The following is an 18,130-nucleotide window of genomic DNA, read 5'->3' as shown; positions in this document are numbered from 1 at the left end:
GAAAAGTCAGGCTAATAATGTTTGTGTAAAAACCATTAACATTTTATTGAGCACCTATAATGGATCAACACTCTAAAATCGTTACTTCATCCCCATAACTCAATGAGGTAGGCACTCACATCTCCATTTTAAGGAAAAAATAAAGGCAAGGCACACTGATGGGTCCTCCCAGGCAGTAGAAGGAGGGAAGTAGAGCTGCTGGGAAGGACCGGCTGTTCAAAGAAGCTGGAAGAATCCTTCACCCTTAGCCCAGTGCCTGGCCCACAGGAGGCACTCAAAGCCCCAGTGCCAGCCGTGAAGGACCGCGCGCAGGAGGCGGGAACCGGTCGAAATCGGACAGGTTAAGAGTCCACACTCGGCTTATGCAGGCCCCAAATGCTGCCTGCGTTCCCTGTCGGGGTTTGTGTCCCTGTCCTTGGGGATCCTAGGCCTGAGGGCCTCAGGCTAGACTCTCCTCCTCCTCGCCAATGGGGCTGGGCAGCCAGGGAGGAGCCGGTCCCCGCGGCGCGGGCATAGGCACGGTTGTGAAGGGCTCGGGGGCGGCCCCCGGAACGGGCATCTCGGGGCCGACGGGGAGGTCCGGCTCTGGCTCCCGCAGGCCGGGGTCGAGCAGCGGGTCCCCGCAACCACACTCCGGGGCCGCGCCATCGGGGGCGCCTGCGCACGCGCAGCTGGCGGCTGTGGACGTCTCAGACACGCAGCTGTTCTTGCGGCGCATTAGGGACAGGCGCCGGCCGAGCAGGCCTCCCGCGGCCATGCCTGCGCCTACCGGCAGGAGGCGCTGCAAAAAGTCGCCGTGCGCCTCGCCTAGCGGTCCGTCCGCGCCGTCCAGCCGCTGGAACTGCATGTCCTCTTTAGCCAACCTGTGGGACGGGCAGTGTTTCAGCGTTGCGACCTCGCTGCTCTCCTTGATTGACAGAGACCGAGACACGCTGGTCCTCCTGGTTCCACCCACACCTTTGTCCCACTTATCTCAAAAGAACTTGGTCCTTCTCTCGAGAGCCTGCTTTCATCCTCTGGGTTTGGCTAAGCTCAAACTTAGCCCTTCAGGCTTCAGTTGTGACGGCCGCGTCTCCGGCACTGCCTCTGGCCTCCCCTCCAATCCTCATAGGCCTTAGCGCTTAGGTCTGCCCCCAATCAGTGGCCGTCCCAGACCTTGACCCGGATTGCTACCCCCTCCCCCCATTCAAGTCCTCACAGACTTTAGGTTTTAGCCCCGAGTCTCCAAATTGGCCCCGTCCTGGTGTCCTATAGCCCCTACGATTGGATAATCCCCTCAGGGCCAGAAGCTCCTCCTGCAGGACGCCCCACCGCTGGGCCCGCACATCCCGCGGGCTCACGTGATATCGAAGGTGGAGCCCTGGAAGGAGGGCTGCTGCAGCAGGAACGCCGTGGCTGCGGTGTAGGGGGCGCGAGCCTCGGTTGCGTCCCAGTACAAATCCTTCTCCAGCATGGCCAGGTCATCATACATCTCGTCCACAGCCAGCATGGACACCTGCGGGCGTGGGCATGCGGGGCCGGGTGGAGCCTGGCACAGCGCGGGCACCGCGGGGTGGACCCCTCAGGATGGGTTAGGAGTACGGTGACCAAAGAAAGGATGGTTCAGGGTCCAAGCCCTGACAAGTCTAGGCGGGTGGTGGGGCCAAGGCTGGTTTGGGAGCCCCGGATGGTCACAACCGAGGCTCACCTGGAAGTTGCGGTCGATCAGAAAGTTGGTCTCAAAGTCATCGTCGTCTTCTCCGAAGGGATTGATGAGCTGCTCGGCTACCTGAAGGGGGAGAGAATAGTCTGGTAGAGCCCTGCGAACCCGTGCCTATCCCTCCCCGGGTGGCCCTACCTCTGGGCCCCACCCACCTTGAGCCAGCCCGCATAGAAGAAGAACTGCAGCAGGGTGAAGATGGGCACGCACAGGTCCAGGTTGTGGCCGTCATAGCCCTGAGCTGGGTCCAGGAACTGGCGACCGATGAGGCAGGCCAGGAAGTAGCTGTACACAGCTATGGTCACCACCTGAGGGGTGGGGTGGGTCACCAGGTTAGGGTGCTCCCGATCTCAGCAGGTCTTGGAGAGCCCAGGACTAGGATGGGGCATCACTGACACGGGGGGTCTTGGCTGGCCCTCAGTCTTTCCTTCAGACCAGTGAGTCAGAGCATCTGATGCCCGATTTAAACGGAGGCATTACAGGGTTACCTGGGTATAGACAAGGGGTACGCTGATCCAGTCGTAGTGAAAGAGCATTCCACACTTGCCCCGAAACACATTCAGCTCCTGGGTGCAGATACAAGTCACGAGAGGGCCTGAATTGCGGGCGCACACATGAGGATCAGGTGTGGGTAGGTACGTGGGCTGGAGGCGAGTGGTTACCTGGTGGGTCACAGCGTGCGCTTCTGGGTCGCCAGGGAGAGTACTTAGTGGGGAGTGTACATCTGGGGTAGGGGATCTAGGTACCTGGGAGTTGGCCCCCTAGAGGTAAGTGTGCACCTGGGGCCTGCTGGGTAACGGTGTTGGGAATCTGCCTCGTGGGAGGCGCGTGGCACGCCGCCGTCTGACACAATTCCGGGGAGGTGTAATTTCCCTGGAATTTTGTATGAATGACCTCCCGGCGGGCCCACCTCGAGCAGCAGTTTAAGGGCGCTGTTGTCCCGGATGCGGCCCTCGCGCCGGGCCTGAGCAGCCAGGTTGGAGAACCAGACGCAGGGCACCCAATACTTGTTGTAGGACGAGTTCAGGTTCTCGAACTTCTTCCGCTCCTCCCGGGTCATAAATCCTGGAGGGGGTGAAGTCGGGGTGGGTGGGAGGTTACTCGCCCCGCCCCCTGCCCTCAGCCCCGCCCCCCGCCCGGCTTCAGGGCGGAGCCTCACCCGCCTCCACTACGTGGTCGACGGTGGGGAAGCGCTTGAAGACCGCGGTGCTCACTGAGCGCAGGATTAGCACAGCCGAGAGCCCGGCGTAGCGCACGAGCGTGCGCCTATAGAGGCGGCCCCGCTCGTCGCGTCCGTGCACCGTGCCTGCCACCACGCACATGAGCGCGTCGGGTAGCGGCATGCATAGGTACTGGTTCCACCAGCGGTGCACCACCAGCGTCACGTAGAAACCTGCGGAACACCCGGCAATGCGGGGGCTAAGTGGGGATCCTAGGGCCAGGTCGTGGCAAGAGGGATGATACACGATCTGCAATCAGAGATACTCGGGAACGCTTGTCACCCACCCACCTCTCGGGGCCACCTGGGCTGAATCGGGGGAGGGAGGCAGCCCTCTGGTCAGAGAGGCTAGAGCAGGCTGGGTCACCCCGGCTATTTGATTGTCACCTGGGATGTGGGATTGGGATCTCAGTATGGAGATGGAGACACAGGGCCTACAAAGACAGGTTGTCACCCAGGGTTGGGAGCGCGGGGATCTGAAACTGGAGGCTGGGGTCACGTGAAGTCACTGACTTGTCAGAGAAATGTCCTCTCCGGGCTGTACTTGAGAGGATGGAGTCATATGGGGTCACTGGAGGGGTCCCTGGGGCCCAGGACATGTAGGGAGCCATTAGGAGTCTTTTGCAGACACGGGGGGGGGGAGACCCTGAGATGGCCAAGGATAAGCCTATGGGTGACACGGAGTTCTCATGGCTTACTGTAACCAGGTGACATCCAAGGTCTCTGTAAATTGGGCCACACCTGGCATGAAAGATGTAGAAATATGGGTCTGTTGGGGTTGGATTTGAGGGGGTAGTGTTTTGAGGAATGGGGTCTCCAAAAGGCCTGGAAATGGCTTTCTGGGGAACTCCGGAGCAAACGCACCCAGCACGAAAGAGACAGGGATGAGACTGGCATACTGATCACAGTAGATGACGAGCTTCTCGAAGTAACGCTTCTGCTCTTCTGTCAGCACGAAGCTGCGAGGGAGGGGGCAGGGGGTCACAGGAGAGCCTCCCTCCAGGACACACCCAAGGTCCCTTCCCTAGGCTCCCTGGCCGGCGCCCCCCAGCCCAGGGCCGCCTCACCGATAGGCGGCACTCAGCGCCATGTAGAGCCCGAGGAAGCAGACGAGCTCGCGCCACAGAAGTTTGTAGATGCTCCCGCGCCACAGCAGCAGCAGCTGCGAGAATCCTCCGAAGCGCGCATTGGCCACGCGGGCTGTGTACGTGACGGTCATCGCACCGCCGGGCCGGTTGCGCCGAAGGAGAGGGGGCTGAAGCGGACCCCAGCCTGTGGGCGGAGGAACGGGCCCCCCGGGCTGCAGACAGCGGCGGAGAGGTGCGGGCCAACTCAGCGTGGTGTCCCCTCCCGCACCGTGGTCTCCTCGGCCGCGTCCGGAGCCCAGGTTCCGGTCTCCTCCCAAGCATGCTCAGTCCGGCCCTAGCCCCCCAGTCCTTCCCAAACCCCCTCTGGTTGGCCTCCCTCTTCCCAGGGTTCCTGGTCTCAGCATCTGGCGTCTACCTCTCCAGGCCTTTCCCTCCACCCTCCACCCCCAAGACCCTTGGGTCCTGGAATCAGCCCCAGTAGCCCTCTATGCGACCCCCGCCCCCTTTCCTGGGCTCCAGCTACAGCCTTCCCCACTCCCTGAGTCCCCAGCGCCTCAGTTGCTGGAGTCCTAGGACTCCGGCTCTTCCCCAGCCTAGATCCCCATCTACAGGTCCCATCTCAGCCAGTCCCCCACCTCACCCCTACAGCTCCCAGTCTCAGCTCATCTTCCACCCCTGCACGCCCTTCTGAAGCCCTTGGAAACCCAGTCCCCAAGCCTCCAGTCCCCCAGGCTCTGTGCCCCAGGCCCTCTCCTCCAGCTGGTCTCTTCCCTATACAGTTCCCCCAGCTTACCTACTCCCGACTGACTTAACTGCCCAGGATCTGTCCCTCCCCCCTTCTCACGGACCCTTTCATCTGTCCATTCCCCTCCAGCCTTCAGAGCCCTTAAGTCCCCACCCTGAGGAGTGATGGATTCCTGCCTAAGGACCTGTCTCTCCTCAGGATCCTGTTCCCCCAGGCCTGGGCCCTTCTCACCTGGTGCAGGGTGCAGAGACACACGGGGCCAGGGACAGAATGGGCGGGTGACTTCAGTGTTAGGTGGGGCTGAGGCCAGACCCAGGGGGGAGGGGGCTAGGGAGTGGGCGTGGGCAGCCCCTCCCTAGCCCGCCCCCCTCTGGCTGCAGCCTCGGAAGTTTGTTTGGAGAAGTCCTGCCAGTTTGTTACCTGGGGCAGGGGGAGCAATCCACCCTGTCCTCCCGCGCTCCTCCCTGTCTCTGTCCTAGTTAGTCACTGGCCCGTCCAAGGGATCTTGGACCTAAGCTGGGGGAGGGGGCAGTGACTGTCTCCTTCCCAGCTCAAGAGATACATACACACACACTGCTGAGTGAGGGTGTGTCACTCCACAAGGATGCACATACAAAGACACACCATAGACCGAGACACAAATTGAGCTTCTTTTAGAACACAACCTCCCACAAATGCGGTAACACAAGGGAGTCTATACTGTCACAAAGACTTACGAAGTCACACAAGACACGGGTAGCTCTACCCACCCCCAACATTTGAATATGGGCAGATGGACCTTAACCCATCAGGCTCTCGGCTCTCAGGTATCCATCCATATGGGACTCCAGCCACTCAGGACCTGGGACGCCGCATTCCCTCATGATCGCACCATGGAACAAAGATATGCAAGGTCACATAACCGCTAAGCACAGACCCCAGAATGCCTTCACACACACAACCATACAGCGTCACATGGGAGGGACCATATATTTACTCCCAATCTCTCCTGCACAAACTAAGCTGTGGTCACACACCAGATGCAGGCACACATGCCCTCAACACAGTAGCACATGGTCCTGGGGTCAGAGCAGGGTCCCAAACCACTCCTACAACATAGACCCCTCCCCTACAGTCCCGCAGACCCTTCTAACCAGATGGGCTCATGCCCCCACCCCATAACCCTCACCGCAGTGTGCCAAGCACCCACACCCATACACAAACCTCGGTTTTCAGATACTCTCAGTACTGCCATGAACACACAACCTCGTCCCCTAATTTGGTGTGGATGCAGGCAGATGCTCTCCCTTTACAGACACCCCTACAAAGGGGGACACCCCCCTCCCTGCCTACCACAATAGCCCCCTTATCCCCAACATCAAACTCATAACCCGGTGTGGAAGGTGCGGAGGCTCAGAGCTCCAACCCCAAGATGGGCACCTTTGAAGCCCCTCATGTTCCCCGTGTGCACTAGAAGGCCTGCTGCAGCCCCGCCCTGCAGCCCTGCCAGCCAGGACACCGTGTTCCCAGCCTGGCAGATGTCTGCCCTGCCCCGGGGTAATTAGGAACTGGCCTGGGCTGGCCACCCTCAGACCCAAATCTCCGCTGTCCAGCTGCCGGACAGCCCATAAAAGGGGACGAGGGAGTGGCGTGGCTCACTTCAGGACTGGGGGAGGGCATGGGCTTCGAGGATGGTCTCGGTTCGTGACCAGGGGCCCCCACTTCCTAGGCTGCATCCCTACATGCACTACAGCTAGCCCCCACTCTGTGCTCAGCCCGTCCTCCCCCAACTCACATATGTCCCCACACACTTCTGATTGCTGGACCCCCGCTGGTCCTGGGGCAGGCTGCCCGGGCTGCCCAGGCTAGTTCACATGCGGAGTAATTGTTACAGCAAAGAATAACAAACACTCCTTGGCGGCTCTGTGCCTGGCGGAGTCTGGCGCTGCTTACTTCATCTCACCGAGTCCTTACAAGTGGACCTACGAAACCAGTGCTTTTGTTATTCCGACTATCCAGGTAGGGAAACTGAGGCTCAGATGACACATGGCTTGAGGCACAGATGGTTTTTGAACTCAGGCAGTTTGGCTCAGAGCCTGGGGTCTGTCACAGGTTGCACCACTGTTATTTATTTACAAGGGCCACCCCAACCTGTCCACACCTGCCTGCACACACCCAGTGGAATGGTGGTGGTGGGGGGGGAGACACGTCTAGGCTCGGGGCTGGGTTCCCCCGACACGCACACCCTGGCCCACCCGTGTGCAGCCTGAACACCACTTCCTGACTCATGCATGTCCTCAGGCATCCTTTCTGTCCCCTTGAACCAGCTTCTGGCTTGGAACTTGCAAATGCCCCAGTCTTGGGGCTCTCAAGTGGGGTAACACCGGCTGTCCAGGCAGTGGCAGGGGGAGGAGTGAAGGGGTAAGTGAGCCCACTAAATGCCTTCCAAGCTGGTGTGCTAAACCCTTCCAAGGTCTGGTCAATTTTGCCATGATTCTGAATGGCCACACTTTATGTTTCCATTTTAGGGATAAAAGGACCGGAGTTCAAACTGCAGGAAGCATGCTGCCTATCATCCAGTGAGGCTGCTCTCTAGGCAGATAGGACTTCAGGGGCCCACCTGACCTGAGTCCTCTACCATCCTGCCTCCTAATTAGCCCCCTGTTGCAGCCCTGTGCTGGGAAGAGCTGATGCCATCCCATGGGAACAGGAATCATGGGGCGGAGACTGTTAATCCTCAGTCTGGCAGGCCCAACCTCTGCCCAGGGCGCCCACTAATTCCTAAACCAAACAGCAGGCAGTGCTGGGCCCGCTGCCGGCCTAATCCGTTCCCCACCAGCCTAGGGCTGGCCAAGGGGCCTCCCAGTTCTCACGCTCTGAACCTCAAAGGAAGCAGGCAGATGCTCCCCTTCTACTACAGACTTTATAGGCCCAGCAGGGACACTGCTACCCACTGATTTAGAAAAAGACACTCTCTTAAAGAAGATACCCTCCTTCCAAAGTTACCATAATAAATATACACCTCTATTAGATCTCTGGTGTGACTTGGTCCCTCTAGATGTGCCATCTCTGTGCAGTGTACACCCTGTGCAACTGTACCTAAAGGTGCTGATCCCTAACCCCTCCACATCAACATCCATAGTGGTTTAAGATCATTTTATTGAGGGGCGAGAGGCAGGGAGAGGTGGGGGCAGCTATAGCCCCCTCAGCCCCACCAGGGGGAACAGACCTCCTCCCCGCCCCCCGCCCCCCAAGTGGCTCCCCCTATACTATGGGGGGACTTTGTGCAAACTCTGCCCCCCAGGGGGGGAATGGAGGGTGGGTGTGAAATGGTAGCGTCTGGGGCTGGCACAGTGCTACTGGGCACTGGGGGGCTTGTAGGGCTCCAAGAGGAGGGCAGAGAAGGTGTTGACCTTGTCTGCCCCCCGCACCTCGTGGGGCAGCAGCGGCAGCTTCACAATGTGGAAGTCTTCATACAGGTCCTCCATCTGTGACCAGGGCATAGGGCAGATGGTGGCGGTCAGGGGGGTTGTAGGGCAGGGACAGAATGTGGGTCAATGGGAGAGGTTGGGTTGGGGGGCTCCCAGGATCAGGGGAGAATGTGGGGCAGGGGCTTCACATGCTGATAAGTAGGGGTGAGACCAGTGAGGTCAGAGATCACTGGGCTGGGCCTCCCCCACCCTGGGGTCAGAGGTACCAGGTCAGGCCAGTTACTGTCTTCAAGGGCCAGAATTAGGGTGAAAGCAGGAGGCTGGGGCAGAGGGTTAGAAGACAGGACGGATTAAAAGGTCAGAGAATACAGTAACTGATCCATGGGGCCTTGGTTGGGCTGGACCAGGCCCCAGCTTCCAGGGTCAAAGGCATGAGGGCTAGGCAGGCAGTGGGGCATGCACACCTGGTCCAGGTACTTGGCCTGAATCTTGTGGCGGGCCTCACACATCTTGCAGGGTTTCTCGGGGTCAGGAAAGACGAGCTGGTTGACGATGATGTTGTGGGTATCAATCTTGCATTTGGCCAGCTCCTGAATCAGCCGCTCCGTCTCGTAAAGGGACAGGAACTCAGCAATGCACACGCAGATGAACGTTGTCTGCTCCTACAGGGTATGAGGGAGGACAGCAAAGGGCAAGTTCCGGCCCTGTCCCCATCCCAAGCCTCTCACCACCCGCCCGTACCATGACTCACAGGGTCCTTGAACTGTTCGCTGACGGAGCGGATGACAGGCAGTGTCTCTTCCAGCTTGGAGGCCAGCTGGTCTGCGTTCATGTCCCCTAGGCCCAGCATGTTGCACATCTGTGGGGGGTGGGGTGGGGCTCACAGCTTACCTGGGATGCCTTACAGCATGCAGGTTGGGGACGCAGTAAATACCAGTAAATAACCTCTGACACCTCCTGGGGTAAAAGGCCCTCAAGCAGCCCGGGGTCAGCTCAGCTCTGGCATTTCTGGGGGCTTGTGGCCAGAGGGCTTGACTTCCTGGAGCCTCAGTTTCCCCACAGGTAGACCTTTCCTCCAACAGTTGTGGTACTGAGGCACAAGTCCCGGTAGGGGGACCACCCACCACCAAGGGAGAGGGTGGTGGTGTGCTGAAATGTGGGGGCACTGGGGTTGTCATGCTAATAACTCCATTTGACAGACAAGGAAGGGGAGACCCAGAGCCACCTGGCTCAGGAGGAGGGGTCTCCAAGCTCTGCCCGGAGCACTCCGTGGGTAGGGGCAAGACACAAATCCTACGGACTAGGCGGACAGTCTCCCTCCACCCCCACGGTTAAGAGCCAACCCAACCACGGGGAACCGCGGACTGAGAGGGCGTGTGTGGGGAAGGCTTCTGCTACTGCTCGTCCGCACACTCTGACACGGGGGTGCCCGGCAGCCCTGGGGCCCTGCCTGCCTGTGAGATGAAGGGGCTGATCTGGTTCTTGATCTGCATGAGGCGGCCTAGGCCCCGCTCCACGATGGTGGGGAAGTTGAGCAGCCTCAGCGTGTGGCCTGTGGGCGCCGTGTCAAACACCACCACGGAGAAGTTCATGCCCTTCACCAGCCTGCGGGAGAGACGAGGGTCAGGCCTGTCTGCCCGGTTCCACCCCAGCCCCAGGCAGCGCCTGCCCCTGCTGCCGGGCCTGACCTCATGACCTCTGCGTAGCTCATGGCCTCGTCAATGCCGGGGAAGGCGCTCATGGCCTCCTGCATCATCTTCTTGCCCATGCTTAGCATGTTGTCCTCCTCGAAGAACTCGTCAGGCAGTTCAGCCACACCAAGGCTGGGGTCAATCTCCTGAGGGCCGAAGGGTCAAGACTCAGGCTGCTGCTCCCATCAAGCCTTCTCGCCCAGGCAGCAGGCGAGAGAGCCCACAAAGGGCCCCGAATGCCAGCTTTCCCCGTCAGTTCATCGCTGGGGATACCCCTGAGGTGCTACGGCACTCCCCCTGGCCCCTCAGGTCCCATGTGGTCACACAAGTGGCCAAACCGTTTCACAAACAGATGGAAAACTGTAAACTGTGATCAGTGCCCCAGAGGGAATTCAAAGCCCATGGCTCCGCCCTTGCATTGGCTGTTCCCCCAGCTGGAGCCCTGACCTTGTGCAGATCATTTCTCTAACAAGAGCTTTCCCTGACCATCCCATCTAATGTCGCCCCCGCTGCCCCCGCCCCTCCTCACATGGTTGACTCATCATGTTTATCAGCTGTCAGCACTGTGAAGACAGAGGTTTTTCTGTGTTTATTGCTGTGTCCCTGGCACCCAGAAGTGTCTGGCCCACAGCGGGCCCTCTACATGTATGTGGAAGCCATGAAGGGACGACTGTCCCCAGAGTCTGGTCTGCCCTGGACTCAGTGCCTCTCTTCATCCTCCTCTCATGGCAGCCCTTGGGGACTTCACATGTCCCATGGTGAAGCCCCCAACTCGCCGGCCTCAGGGGTCATTTCCCTGCAGGGAGCTTGCCACCCACCACCCCCGACAGTCACACCCTTGATGGGTTATTGCGAGTAACTGGGCCACCTCTAAGCTCCCACCCCTCACTCTCTGACCTGGGCCTCCTTGCTTCCTACCTATTTGGGCTATCTTGTCGCCATTGTTCACTGTCAGTGTCCCTCGTGGCCGGCACCCTTATTCAGCCTGGGTTCCACAGGGTGCCTACTTTGCCCTGTGGCTGGCAACATCCCCATTCTCGTTATTCCCAGCTCTCTGCGATGGCTGCACCGAGGCGAACAGCTGGGGAATGCCCCTGAGAAACATTTCTCACACTGCTCCCCATTCCTAAACACAATCCCCAACAGGCACTCAAGCCAGACACACCCTCAGGCGTTTCTTCTTTTGCCTTAAACCCTATCCATCCCATTCACCCCCTGCTCTTTGCTAAGACCAGTGCTGTGCCTGACTGGAAAGAGAAGCCACTGGCTGCCAACACCCTTATCTCCCCACACAAAAGGTCCCCGTGCCTCCTACCCTGCCCTGCCTCCATGTCCTGGGTCTGAGAGCTGAGTGAAATTTACACCCACTGACCCGCCTGCGGACCGTTCTCTGCCAGCATCCTTGCTCCCTCCTGCAGCCTCTCTTGTCCCTTCCTGTTGGAGCATTTGCATCAGCAAACATGCTCCAGCATTTCCTTTCGGCAGCCCCGCCCCCCACCAAAAAAAGCCTCCATAACACCACCCACCTCTGCTGCTTCCAGCAATGGCCCTATTTCTCTGTTGCCATGATGGCGATCACTGTCTCCATTCCTCAGCTCACTCATTTTGGGAAGGCTTTTGCGCCCACTCCCAGAGTGGTCTCTCTAGATCTGATGTGCCTGCTGGAGCCCACTACTTCTTCCTCCCCTGACCACTTCTCCCAGCATTTTGCCCCCCACCTGAGTTTCTCTGCATGGCAGCCATAGGGAACCTTCTGAAAAATGAATTTGGCCATGACACTGGCCTACTTAAAATGAACAGCTTCCTATTAAACTTGGAATCAAACAGAGCTGTTCCCAGTGGCCTACAAGATCCATACCACGTAGCTGTGATTGACCTGTGATATCTCCCTCCCTCCCCTCGTTCACTAAACTCTGGTCACGCCATCCTCCCTTCTGCTCTGCAAACATTCATCGCTCGTTGTCCTGTGGGTATGCTGAGGGATGATGGAGAATGTGCAGGACATGGCAGCTGATGGTGGGTGTTCACAGAGAGAGCCTGAAGGGCCTTTGCCAGAGTGGGGAGCTGAGCCCGGCTCCACTCACCATGGCGAAGAGGTTGTCATAGCCTTTAACCTTGGTAGGCACCTTGGAGAACTTCTGGTCAAATGCATCGGAGATGTTGTGGGCTGGGTCCGTGGAGATAATCAGAACACTCTCCCGCCCCTTGGAAAGCTGGACTGCTAGGCTGCAGCTAGGCAAGGGAAAGGTCAAAAGACAGGGAGTGAGGGGTCCGGCTCTGCTCCCTAGGTCTGCAAGGGGTTACAGAGGGCCTAGGAGCAGGGGATCTGGATTGATAGGGGCCTTGGGACAGAATATGGGTAATTGTGGAATCAAGACTTAACCCCTGTATAGGGACCCTCTCAGATTTCACCTACTGACCCCTCTGGGTGTCTACAGTGATAAGGTTCAGCTGTCTGAGTTGGTCTAGCCTGATGCCCGCTGCTTCTTTGTTGGCACAGAGTGGCACGGTCCAGCTGTCCAGCCAGCCTGGCTTGACCCTGTACCCCCTCCCTAAACGTTAAGCTAAAGGGTCGCTTGCATCGCCCGCTAAATTCAGGAGGGTTCAGGATAATTTGCCCCAGGGACCCCTAACCCCTCTGCCCAGCTGACAGGAATGGTCTAATCACGTGCCTCCTCCCCTCCCGCCTACCACCTCTACCCCCACGTGGCCAGAGAATGTCAAGGTTCCCCGACTAGGATAGTTTGCCTCTCCCCCTACTCCGAGCTCACTCTGGTACGGTCCAGCTGACTGGGACACCTAAGTGCTCTCCTGGCTCCCGTGCGCTGGGTTCAATGTGGGTCTGCCCTTGAGCCGCAACGGGGGCGGTCCAAATCAGAGGGTTCCAAGCCTGCATTCGGGCAGTATCTTTCATTTGCCCCATGTAACTTCTGGGAGTACAATCTGGAAGACCCTGGTCCAGCCCGCTTGCTTGGCTTGGGGTGGAAGAGCCATTCCGGAGCCTCCTCCCCTTCGCCGGGTGGTACATCCCACCCGTCTTCCAGGCCCCCGCCGCAGCTTCCTTACCTGCAGGTGGTCTTGCCAACGCCACCCTTGCCCCCGACGAAGATCCACTTAAGGCTGCGCTGCTCGATGATGTTGCTAAGCGTGGGCTCCAGCGGCTCCACATCAGGCGCATCCTCGAACTCCTCTGCCTCAACCCCCCACCCGGCCACCCCTGCCGCCATCTTGGAACCGGCTCACGTGATCAAGCGGAGCGCACCATGAAAAGAACCTACAGGGGAAATTGCCTAGCACATACCCATCAAGTACAGAAGCCTGAATTAATTTCCTCATGGCCTGGCTTTTAGGAGGTAACAGAAGCTATATTTCCAATGTCTTTCTTTTCTAGGATTCACTTTGTCGCCCTCTTGTCTAAGTTTTTTCAGAGACTCCCCCTGCAGAATTAACCTATTGGTACTTTCCAGACTACTCCCCTTCTCTGACTGGTTCCCAAGTCTCTCAGCTCTCCTTTCATTGGCTACATTTTTTCTCACTTTCACCAATCAGTCTCACGTTCCGGTAGCCGCCAACCTCTCCTTAGCAACCAGCCAAACACCCTGTCCATGCCCTTTCCACGAAGTTAGATCCGCGGTCCGCCCTGGCCTGACTCCATAGGTTCAACTTCATGTCGATCATTTGTCCTTATTCTCTAAATTGGGTCCCAACATCGCCTCAGGTTCGTCTCTTCTGCTCTCCAATTGGCTGTGAGCCACCTGGCTCTTGACGCAAACCAATCACAGACAAACCGATTCGTTGGCCGAAGACAGGTCCCTGGACCGCAACTGAGCTAGAGGGAGAGTTACTCTGGTTGTGGGCGAGGTCCGTAGATCTTCGTCCAGTGCGCCCTGAGCCCCATGCTGGGCAGGGGAGGGCAGAGACCACACCTGCAACTGCGCTCCTCGTCGCAGAAGGGACCCTATTCCCGGAAGCCTTCTCTCACTTTGCTCTCTGTTCGAGGGGAGATTCCAGAGAATTCTGTTTGAACCTCTGTCCTGGGCAGGAATACCGCTGGGTCCCAGGCCTTTGGCGAACACTCTTAACCTTAGATAGACTATAGTCAAAAAATTCCCGCGAGTTTTTTTTTGAGCACTTCAGCCCATAACATCCTTATTTTCAGGTGGGGACCCCATCTCCACAAAGCCAGCTGTACTCCCATTCACAAATGAGAGCTCCGTTCCAGAGGCAGGTACCCAACCAAACCAGAGACATCCCCATTTCTATTCGGGGTGGTGTGTCAGTGGAACACACACTCTCAGATGGGGTCCTTTCTCTCACAGAGATTATCCCTGGGGCCAGAAGGGAGATTATCTCTAGTGCAAGAAGGGAGCCCCGGAAAGGTAATGTGCTCCCAGTGTCAAGTGGGAACTTCACTCCGGAGAGCCAGCTACAGTCCCAGGCCCAGACAATGGTTCCCTTCCCAGGAAGACTGTGCTTAACGCCTGCCCAATTCTAACTGGATTATAAAAATCCGCGTGGCTGGCTGGGCGGGCCCTTGGCGTCAGGTTTTACCCCCTTGTTCGCCCCGCCCCTTATACTCCGCCCCTGCTGCGGACGCCGGAGGGCCAGACCGCTTTTCCCGGCATGCATTGCCCGGGACAGGGCAAGTCGGGCGCCAAGCGCCGGGCCGGAGCCGCCTTCCCGGAGTCCTTTGCGCGGCACCTGGCGACAAAATGGCTGCCCGAGGGAGACGGGCGGAGCCTCCGGGCCGGGAGGCGCCGGGCCCCGCGGGCGGCGGCGGCGTCGGGAGCCGATGGGCTGAGTCGGGGCCCGGGACGTCGCCCGAGAGCGGGGACGAGGAAGCGTCGGGCGCGGGTTCTAGCCCAGTGTCGGGCGGTGTGAACTTGTTCGCCAACGACGGCAGCTTCCTGGAGCTGTTCAAGCGGAAGATGGAGGAGGAGCAGCGGCAGCGGCAGGAGGAGCCGCCCCCGGGCCCGCCGCGACCCGACCAGCCTGCTGCCGCCGCTGCCGCCGCGGGCCCTGGGGATCTGAAGAGGAAGGGCGGCCCGGGCCCCACGCTCAGCTTCGTAAGGAGCCGCGGGGGTGGGGGCGGGCGCCAGGGCCTGCCCTGGCAGAGGGAATCGGGGCCCGAGAAAGGGTATCGGGATCCAGGTCCACCCTCCGGCCCCGGTGAGAGGGCCGTCCGGTCGCCCGCTGAGGATCCGGAACCTGGATTCTCGACGAGAGGTCTGGGGGCGGGGGTGGGGACCCCCTGAGCCCGCCCGCCCGCGGGGACCGGGAGCCAGGGAATTGCATTCGAAACAGCGCTCCGGGGATGGGGAAATCAGTTTACCGGGATTCCTATTTGAGTGGTACTTAAACTTGGGTACTGGGACCATCTCCCACTATGGGGAAGAGGGGCAAATTCAAATCTGGAATCTGAGCTGTGTGGATTGGAGACTCAGAGCTTCCTGTGTGACCTTAGGAAATTTGCTCTATTTCCCTGAGTCTCATTCCTCCAGAGTCCATTTATTGAGCACCATACCTTATGCTGAGCATTGTGCTGGGTGCTGGATGTGCCGTGTTGACCATGACAAGATCTTTGCTTTCCTGGAGTGTCTGGCCTGGCCTACCCTCAATTTTCCCATTTGCAAATATGGTTACCATATTTTGTGATGTGATGAGGTTCTGTAAGGCCATCCCGGAGGTTAGTACTGGCTTTGTCTTATAGAAGGGGCTAAACCACCAGTAGCTTTTAGTTGGGAATGAACACCCCTCCCTCCCAAACCCCTTCAGTTTGGCAGTCTGGAGAAATTTTTGGTTGTCAGAATTGGGGGAGGGCTGCTGTTGACATCTCTGAGTAAAGGCTAGAGATGCTGCTCAGCGTCCTACAATGCACAGGATAGCCCCCTGCCCGCAGAAATGATCCAGTTCAAAATGTCACCAGTGTGAGGTCAAGAAATTCTAGGCTAAATAAATGGCAACTATATCAATGGTCAGCTCTGAGCTTGCTTTGTTTCTGATGTTGAGATCGAATCCATGAACGTGCCTGGCTGGCTCAGTCAGTAGAACATGCGACTCTTGATCTCAGGGTCTAGAGTTCAAGCCTCATGTTGGGTGTACAGCCTGTTTATGTAAAAAAAAAAAAAAAAAAAAAAAAAAGACATACTTAAAAGTTTCTTTAACAACCAAAAGAAAGAAAAAAAAGAAAGAAAAGGGGGGGAAAAAAAGGAAAAAAGTAGCTAATTCACAGCCCAGATATTAATTTTTTCAGAGGTCAAGTCCCTGTGCTGTGGAGAAAAGTGTTGACTTGAGAGTAACAGACTGGAGGTCAGGTCTTAGCGCTAACAGTGATCTAACTTCTCTAAGCCTGATTTTCTTCATTGTTAAAAGTGAGTGGGGATAGTCCCAGCAGCACAGGTTACTTGATGTCTGGTGGAGCGGTAGAGGTGGGATGAAGCCTGTGAAGCCTGTTGCTGCCTGTGGACACAAAGTGCTCAGCTGGTGGGAGAAGGAGGACTAGGATGAGGTCTGGGGTGAGACACAAGTTGGTGGAAGAGAGTATGTCAGGATCTAGGTTCTTGGCTTGGTGTAAGAACCAGAGATGGAGGCTGAGTGACCTTTTGTGAGTGGGAGTAGCAGTAGTTGTCACTGATTTTGTCTTTTCTTCACCAAGGGGCACTCTTAAAGAGGCCAGGTTTGGTGCAGGGGAGACAGTGTCATTTGGTGGGTAAGGATACTGCTCTGTGGCTTGGACCCATCTGACCCTAAATCCAGTTCCATTGTTTGCTGCCAACAAGGGGTAGGCCCTCTTCCTTCTCAGAGGTGTTCCCTCATCTACAAAATGGGGATGGTTGTAACCTTCCTCTTAGGGCAGCTGTGAAAGTGAAGGATGATACATTGAAAGTACTTGGCACAGAGCTTAGCATACAGTGAGTGCTCAGTAAAGGGAACTGTTGCTGCCTGTGTGGTCCCTGCTAGGGGAGGGTGAGGGTTCAGCTTGGAGAGAGAGGACAGCCTGTGGGGGTTCTTCTTGCTTTTGGGGAGGGCAGCCCAGGGGCCCACGACTGCCAGGGCATCATGGGCCCAGGGCAGGCGCTAAGAATCGCGTGTGCTCCTCTCTGATTGCTGCGCAGGTTGGCCGGCTGGCGGAGCTGGGCGCGGCGTCGGGACGGGCCACCGGGCCGGGCTAGGAAGGTGTAGTGGGCCTCAGCACCGCCAAGGGCGGGCCCGGCTCCTGTAACCGTTGCAGTCTTCTGTCCCTTCACCCAGGTGGGCAAGCGCAGAGGCGGAAACAAACTAGCCCTCAAGACGGGAATAGTAGCCAAGAAGCAGAAGACGGAGGATGAGGTGAGCAGGCTGGCTATGGGGAGCCACCCGCGGTGCCTTTCCCTTCCAGCCTTAGTGCCTGGCTGCTGAGCCCTTTCCCTCTCTGTCCAGCTCCCGGGGCCTTGGATGCAGGGGCTGGGTGGGGGAGGAGGCTTTCAACAGGCTCCCCAGATAAACCGAGTCTGCATATCTTTACCTCGAACCCAGGACCTTAAGGGTGATGTAGGGTGTGTGTGTGTAGGGGGTCAGCTGTCTCAGGACAGTCCTGACCCCAGTTCCTGGCCGCCTTGGTATCCCCTTGCAACCCCTATATGCCCCCCTCCCCACCCACAGGTATTAACAAGTAAAGGTGACGCGTGGGCCAAGTACATGGCAGAGGTGAAAAAGTACAAAGCCCATCAGTGTGGCGATGATGATAAAACTCGGCCCCTGGTGAAATGACCCCCTTCCCCCGCCTGCCTACGGCCTGGGACTCTCTGCGATGTACATAACTATTTAATGCAGCGGCAGCGGCGGCAGCCTTTCCCCCCAAGGACTTCTACACAGAAGGAAATCGAGATGCTTCCCGCAGCCGCGGATGGTTCTCCAGGACTCTTTTTTACCTTGAGCACTTGCCTCCTGAGACTTCTAGAACAGTGGTTTACTGTCCCCTCTCCTCCCACCTCCTCGCTCTCTCTGGCTCTTTCTGTCTTCCTCACCCCCAACCCCACCCCACCCCTCCTTAGCCATCACTTCTGGGAAGTAAAGAACTTGACTTAGTGCCGGAGCTGTGTGCTTGGTTTGCCTTCTTTGTTCTCCACCAGAAGCACTCCCTTCTCCCATTGCCTGGTTCTACACCTGGTCCTGGGTCTGGCTTGGTGAGGGGTTTATTTGGGGGTATGGGACAGACAGGGGTGCATCCCCTCCTGTTGGTGATGAGACTCTCCTGAGGACCCATTACCCCCTACCCCTGACAGAGCCCCAGTGGTGC

General features: G+C 58.0%; 3 protein-coding genes across 4 annotated transcripts; 1 reads left to right on the top strand and 2 right to left on the bottom strand.

Moving 5' to 3' along the window:
• Positions 1-31: 31 nt before the first annotated feature.
• Positions 32-4,327, bottom strand: BEST2 (bestrophin 2). Its single transcript, XM_032312276.1, has 9 exons — positions 3,986-4,327; positions 3,783-3,877; positions 2,859-3,092; positions 2,610-2,764; positions 2,188-2,265; positions 1,855-2,007; positions 1,688-1,768; positions 1,341-1,495; positions 32-863 (listed from the first exon to the last, which is right to left on the bottom strand). Exons 1-9 carry the CDS (start codon positions 4,135-4,137, stop codon positions 440-442), a joined length of 1,527 nt encoding a protein of 508 aa, XP_032168167.1. The 5' UTR covers positions 4,138-4,327; the 3' UTR covers positions 32-439.
• A 3,544-nt stretch (positions 4,328-7,871) lies between these two features.
• Positions 7,872-13,112, bottom strand: GET3 (guided entry of tail-anchored proteins factor 3, ATPase). Its single transcript, XM_032312206.1, has 7 exons — positions 12,919-13,112; positions 11,937-12,084; positions 9,850-9,998; positions 9,616-9,766; positions 8,913-9,020; positions 8,626-8,823; positions 7,872-8,218 (listed from the first exon to the last, which is right to left on the bottom strand). Exons 1-7 carry the CDS (start codon positions 13,077-13,079, stop codon positions 8,087-8,089), a joined length of 1,047 nt encoding a protein of 348 aa, XP_032168097.1. The 5' UTR covers positions 13,080-13,112; the 3' UTR covers positions 7,872-8,086.
• A 1,360-nt stretch (positions 13,113-14,472) lies between these two features.
• TRIR (telomerase RNA component interacting RNase) lies at positions 14,473-17,926 on the top strand. Of its 2 annotated transcripts, XM_032312227.1 has the most exons (3): positions 14,488-14,918; positions 17,104-17,181; positions 17,494-17,926. In XM_032312227.1, the coding sequence occupies exons 1-3, from the start codon at positions 14,565-14,567 to the stop codon at positions 17,599-17,601; spliced, it is 540 nt and encodes a 179-aa protein (XP_032168118.1). In that variant the 5' UTR covers positions 14,488-14,564; the 3' UTR covers positions 17,602-17,926. The 2 variants fall into 2 exon arrangements, with proteins under 2 accessions (XP_032168127.1, XP_032168118.1); XM_032312236.1 differs by lacking the exon at positions 17,494-17,926 and having other exon boundaries at positions 14,473-14,895; positions 17,104-17,180.
• The last annotated feature ends 204 nt before the right edge of the window (positions 17,927-18,130 follow it).

Source organism: Mustela erminea, chromosome 1, assembly GCF_009829155.1.
Source record: "Mustela erminea isolate mMusErm1 chromosome 1, mMusErm1.Pri, whole genome shotgun sequence".
Classification (NCBI taxonomy): domain Eukaryota; kingdom Metazoa; phylum Chordata; class Mammalia; order Carnivora; family Mustelidae; genus Mustela; species Mustela erminea.
The sequence above is the reverse complement of the archived record's forward strand: the minus strand, read 5'-3'. Positions and strand labels throughout refer to the sequence as shown.